The sequence below is a fragment of the Pygoscelis adeliae genome, unplaced genomic scaffold, assembly GCF_000699105.1.
Source record: "Pygoscelis adeliae isolate BGI_AS28 unplaced genomic scaffold, ASM69910v1 Scaffold501, whole genome shotgun sequence".
NCBI classification, from domain to species: domain Eukaryota; kingdom Metazoa; phylum Chordata; class Aves; order Sphenisciformes; family Spheniscidae; genus Pygoscelis; species Pygoscelis adeliae.
In genome coordinates, this window is record NW_008824048.1 from 254,620 (window position 1) to 260,386 (window position 5,767).

A 5,767-nucleotide genomic window follows, 5' to 3' on the forward strand; every position below is an offset into this window, starting at 1 on the left:
ATTTTGTCTGTGGCTGTACCTGAGGTACACTTACTTGAGATGATGAAGGATGTTTTGCAGAACTAGTCAATATTCGTCATTCAATCCTTCTCACGCCTACAGTGACGGAACTTACTCCACTACTTAATACAAGGCAGCAGTTGACACTGAATTTATAATTTATCAATACAGAGGAAACAAGTGAAGTCTCATGTGACTCTATTTTCACTTTTTGAATATGCCACTTCAAGGAAAAGGCTGTTTTTAATGTTTGTTTTACCATAGCTTATGAACAAGTGTGATGTTTTCATCATATTAGAACAAAATGAACTTAGAATTTCTGTGAGGACAGCTCAGAGGAACCAATGTGGGTCTTAAAAACGGCTGTATCCATTTTTGTGTTTGACAAAACTTGTTATTTAAATGCCTGGGTGGGAAATGAATGCTGCCTTGTATCACACAGACTTACTGCAGTTAGTGGGAAACACCAGAGGCCTTTCAAAGGACTGGTCTACCATGCTATCCAGTAACGTATGCCTTTATTAATAATGTCCATTTGGCTTTGACGAACACAGAAGATCACATGTCCTTGCTCTGGGAGCTGCAGTCAGTCGGGGAATTCCCAGCCACTTGGGTAGTCGCAGCAGGGCTCGTAAGTAAACTAAAGCACCTCCGAGCAACTTTTGGGCCAGAGGTGGCCCAACAGGGCAGGGGGTCAAATGAGAGGTGGGGGTTGGGGCACTGGAGAAGAGGGCGTGGGAAGAAGGAGGAAGGATGAAGGACGGAGGGGGAGCAGTTGCTCTCCCTCTCTAGCACATGCTGCTCCTAGAGAAGCTCAGCTGGCCGTCGAACCAAAGACTAGCCAGCACTAAGACAACTGCTTTGGTTCACCTGGGGGCTAAGCACAGGGTTTGGTGAGGAATTAGCAACAAATTCCTCCAAATTAATCAAGTTCTACAAGCTTGTAGGAATTTAATAGAGACATCTCAATGAATATATACTTACATTCAATTCAGCCACTAACCTTTTACTTCCAAAGTAATGTACTTGTAGTCCGCGCCCTGGTAGTCAATGAGACAAAGGTATGATCCTGCATCTGTGATCTTCACGCTGGTGATCTGGAGGATAGCTCGTCCCAATTTCAGTTCACTGTGCAAAAGTGCTGCTCTTCCTATGTAATCGTGATGTTGGGATGGAGGGAATGCCTTCCCATTGCGGAGTGTGTACACCTCTTTGGATTTCGACTGGCCCTGCCTTTTTTGCTCCCAAACAACTGTCAGGAGTCCTAGGTTTAACGAGCCGTTCACAGGAAATCTGCATTCCATGGTCACGTTGCTCCCATACTCCACAACGTATAGCTGTTGAGGAACTTCAACTGTAAATAAAGCTACTGCAGGAAAAGAAAACAGTTTCATTTGTTGTATTAAGTTATGTTCTGATTTTCTTTAAACTTGGTCAAAAAGGTGTCATGTAGTCAGGCATATGGTTACTGGTTTGACTAAAAGTTTTAAGCATTTTTTGTCCCTATTCACACTAACATTTTTACCATGTCAGTAGTATTTATAGCAAATTGTCTATATTCTATATTGATTACAGAGTCTGAAAGACAAGGACAAAACGAGCAAGGGTTTTTTTCATATTTTAGAAATAACTTAAGGCTGAGTCAGTGATTACACAGGGAGCACTTCTATGAAACTATGATTGTATCTTATATGTCGTAGGATTCTAGTAAAAGCAACAGTTAATTGTGGAAATAGTAAATCTAATCTCATTATCCTTTACAAAGAGAAAATCCAGTGTAACTCCTGTGAAACAAATAGAGTTGCACTGGATAAGCTTGTGTGACTTGGAAGAATAGCTATGTTGCAATTACAGTCTTCCACAAGCCTGGGACCATGTGAGTATCATTTGATCCCATGTGTCTTCTCTGATATATGCAACAATATTACAGAAAGTATATAAAAATAATCTTAGCCATTCACCAAATCTGAAATTCATGTTGTTATGAATTTTTTACCATTTAAAAGTGTCTTGATAAAGGAGAGTTATTTATGATACATCATTCAATATACCTTGTTACTACTTTCTATATTGGATGTACCATACATTGGCAGATTTAATTCAGAAGCACTTGGAAATCTTGATAGTGACATTAAAAAGAGAAGTTCATGCAGCTGTTTATGCATTTCCTTTATTTCGTGTGTTTGTGAAATACTTACAGGGAAAGCTTCAATTCCTCTTAGCAATGTTTGTTTATTTACTTTAATACAACTGTAATGAGGGAAAAAATAATATGAAGCAGTGCCAAGCCCCTTCTGGGTTTTAGCCAAACTACTCCTGCTACAGGCATGGACAGGGGAATACACATGGTTTTATTTCACTCTGCCTCACGCTGAAGTTGATTAATTTACAATTGGCTTAGGTTGCTTTGGGCATCCTCCCTCTCATAGCCATGCCTGCTGGACACCTCAGCTGCCAATTCGCTATGCTTTAAAGAACCGCAACTGTGGAAAGTGACGGACATCTGTCCTGTACTCAATTAGTACACAGTGCCTCCTGTAAGACGCTGCGAAGCAGAGCCTCCAGACATCACTGGCTGTTCATGCAAGTATCACTGGAGGTGCTGAAGCCCATGTACTGAGGGTGTAGCGGTATTTGCTGCGTTGGTTCTGCTGGTGGAATTGAAAGGCAGTTTCTCTCTCACCTGAAGCCACATAGACCTGTGTTTCCAGCAACAGCATTGCGAGGATCTGGAACATTTTCTCAGGTGGATCTGAAACAAAACTAGGATTGCATCAGAACTTGCAACAACTACCTTCTCCTGCTGACTGAAATGGATTAGAGCCATGCTAGCCTTCAAAGGCCATCACAGCTAAAAAAGAGCAAAAACAAAACCAGATGCTAGACTACCACTAGAAACAAGGAAAATCCTGATTAAAACAACCCGTGCACACACATGGAATATGAACCACTGACCTGTGGCAATGAAGGGAAAGAAAACATTTCCACAACTTCACTCGTGAGGCTTTCAAGGTCTGTAGCTTGCAGGCAGTCTTAAATAGTCTGACAGGGCAGTGCTTTTACAACAACTTCACATTGAAACTCTACCCATGAATAATAAAAATCAATTACAATTGGCTTCTCACATGCGGAAGAGCTTCATAAACATGCATAAGCAGACTTTTTTAACTCCTTGCACTAACACCTATCTAGTTTACAAGATTGCTAACCCTGATTTTGTTTCAACTCTACTGTGCATACTTTTTTGAGGATACTTATCGTCTGAGTTCTTTAACCTCAAGACCAGCAGACACCTGCAACTCCGTGTGAGGTGTTGGAAATCTTGGGGGTGTGTAAATTAAAGTTGGCTTCAGAATGGATTAGATTTTAAGACTTAGTACTGCTAATTCTTTCACTTTGCACGTGGTAGTGCCTGACATGTACAAAGTACCTTGTATTGTTGACAGTAAACCAACAGCCCTGAAATAATGCAAAAGGAGAAAGTCCAGTTTTAGAGTGAGTATCTTCCTGTTCCAGTAACAAGCAAATTATTGTTCGTACTTTTGTGTACAGATCAACATAACTAAAAAGCAAAAAAACCAAAAACCAGGGACAACATTTAAAACTAATGAGATAATAGATAAGAAGGAAGAATTACCTTGAATAAAGCATGCTAACATATAGTATAATCTGAAAAACTGGTGAAGGAGATCCAGAAATAAGCATAAGGAAGTAAAGAAGAGAAGGAGCAAATTCAGACTTCCCCAGAGCTAGGCTTACTGGAGAGGGTTTTTAATTTTACTTCCCCGTTCATTTGTGGCTCAGCTTGAAACATTCTGGCTCTGATTTTCTCAGGTGCTGCGTTTTTCTGATTTCTTCCACATCTGAGCTCTCAGTACCTCAGAAATTCAGGCTCAAGCTTTATCAAAGTTAGCAGCCAAAATTAGAGGACTTTTCCTGGAAATATAGACATTAATCTTTTGATGTCACCACTAAGGTTGACCTTTATGTTACCATAAAGGTGGATATGCAAAATACAGTTAGCAGACTTATTACATGTAAATGGAAGCTAATTACCTTTATCAGAGAACTGAGATGCCACTGCTTAACGTGTGATAAATTGTAATTATTTTAGCTATACGAGAAAGGAGCTAATAACAATATCAGCATCAGTACCTCCATTTCTTGGATGCAGAAACAAAGGTCCTATATTGCCCTGACAGCCGGGTTAAATTTTACTCATTATGTAGTCACCACAGTGTTTCACAGTTAATACTGTAAAGAAATTTACTGTCCTCAATCTCCTGCTATGCTCACTTCTCCACACAGCCTATCTAGAAGCAGGTGGACATAGAGGGAAGAACTGAACGAAGAATGGAACAGTATTTCCCATCAATGTTTAGGTCCCTGGATTAGCCTCATGTGGGACATTCGAGGTGATCTGCTCTCTTTTTTATAGCTTGGGGTACATTGAGAATGCAGAACATGTATCTTGCATAACGTAGGGGGTGGGACTTTTAAAAATACACATATTACTGAGAGGAAAAGGATAGAACAAAAATAAGGGGATACATAATCAAAGCCCCAGCAGATAGCAATCATAATTATCAAATATCAAATAAGAGTAAATCTTGCCTGACCAGATGGATTAGTGTGAGAATAACATGACACATACCATAAATATGTAGAAGAACCCAAACAGGGAAACATTTTCGCTTGTGATACTGAAAGCAGAGCCATGGAATGCTTGTGGGGTTCAGCAAGGATCTGTATTAGAAGGACCAAGGATCTATCAGCAAGGATCTGTATTAGAAGCCATCCTTCTTTATTTCCATGATCTTACTAGTGGACATCAACCTGTCGTGCAACCTCAGTGCAATCTACCCATGCAACTTAATCATGTGGCTCTGCCAGGCATCCTGACGCATTTCCATAAAGCAAGTCTGCACCAGCATCCGGAAGGTGATTTCTTCTTAGCTTGCAGTACCAACAATTCATGCTGTTACAGAATAGCCCTCATTTTCTCCCTGCCTTTTGTAAAACATATCCCATGCCCTGCTATGCCATAGTCCATGTACACAACAATCCTAACAAGTTTGTGCACAGCACTGTCTTTTTTTTCCTTTAAGCAAAAGGCCATTTCTAAAGCATATTCATCATCTGTCTGTTACAACTTCATAGGGATATAACAAAGGAACACTGCACCATAAAAATCAGCTGCCAGGTTCTGGCAGCAAAGTCAGGAATTGAAATCCACATCTGAGAGCATGAGGAAGTCACATGACATTTCAACAGCAATTCAGATCCTGTCAGTAAATGAATTTCCCAGACCAACCTGCAGAAGAAAAAGCATTTTCACACAGTGCTGTGTGATTATGAAAATGAAGCTGAATAAACCTTTGAGGGTTGAGGTGATGAAAACCATAGCATCAGACATCTAAAAAACATCATGGCTTTTTATGAGTTCTAATAGTTCCAATGAGGATATAGGGCCCAAGACTAAAAATTTGAATGGGAACAATGAAAACAAAGGCATGACAATATGGATGGAAACAGGGACGAATATAATCTTCTCTTTTTATACAGCTTTTTTATTTTACTAAAAGTACTAAGTTGAAACCCATACTTGACTCTCTTTGGCCCAAAAGGAACATATTCTGATAGGTTTTCTTAGTGAATGCTGAGTGAAATCCAGAGGGCAATGATAATAAATTGCTAAAATTCCACCAAAGGTCAAAACGACACTGTGTATAGTTTTCCTCCTTTTGATTCAGTTGATCATGTCTAT

The 5,767-nt window shown here is 39.9% G+C and overlaps 1 protein-coding gene across 1 annotated transcript in view; it reads right to left on the reverse strand.

Moving 5' to 3' along the window:
- Window positions 1-2,738, reverse strand: part of PDCD1LG2 (programmed cell death 1 ligand 2) — a 6,177-nt gene extending 3,439 nt beyond the window's left edge. Inside the window, exons 1-2 of the mRNA XM_009333557.1 lie at window positions 2,673-2,738; window positions 1,004-1,364 (exon numbers count right to left, since the gene is read on the reverse strand). Coding sequence (XP_009331832.1) covers window positions 1,004-1,364; window positions 2,673-2,738 — 427 coding nt within the window. The remainder of the gene's footprint in view (window positions 1-1,003; window positions 1,365-2,672) is intronic.
- Window positions 2,739-5,767: the final 3,029 nt, after the last annotated feature.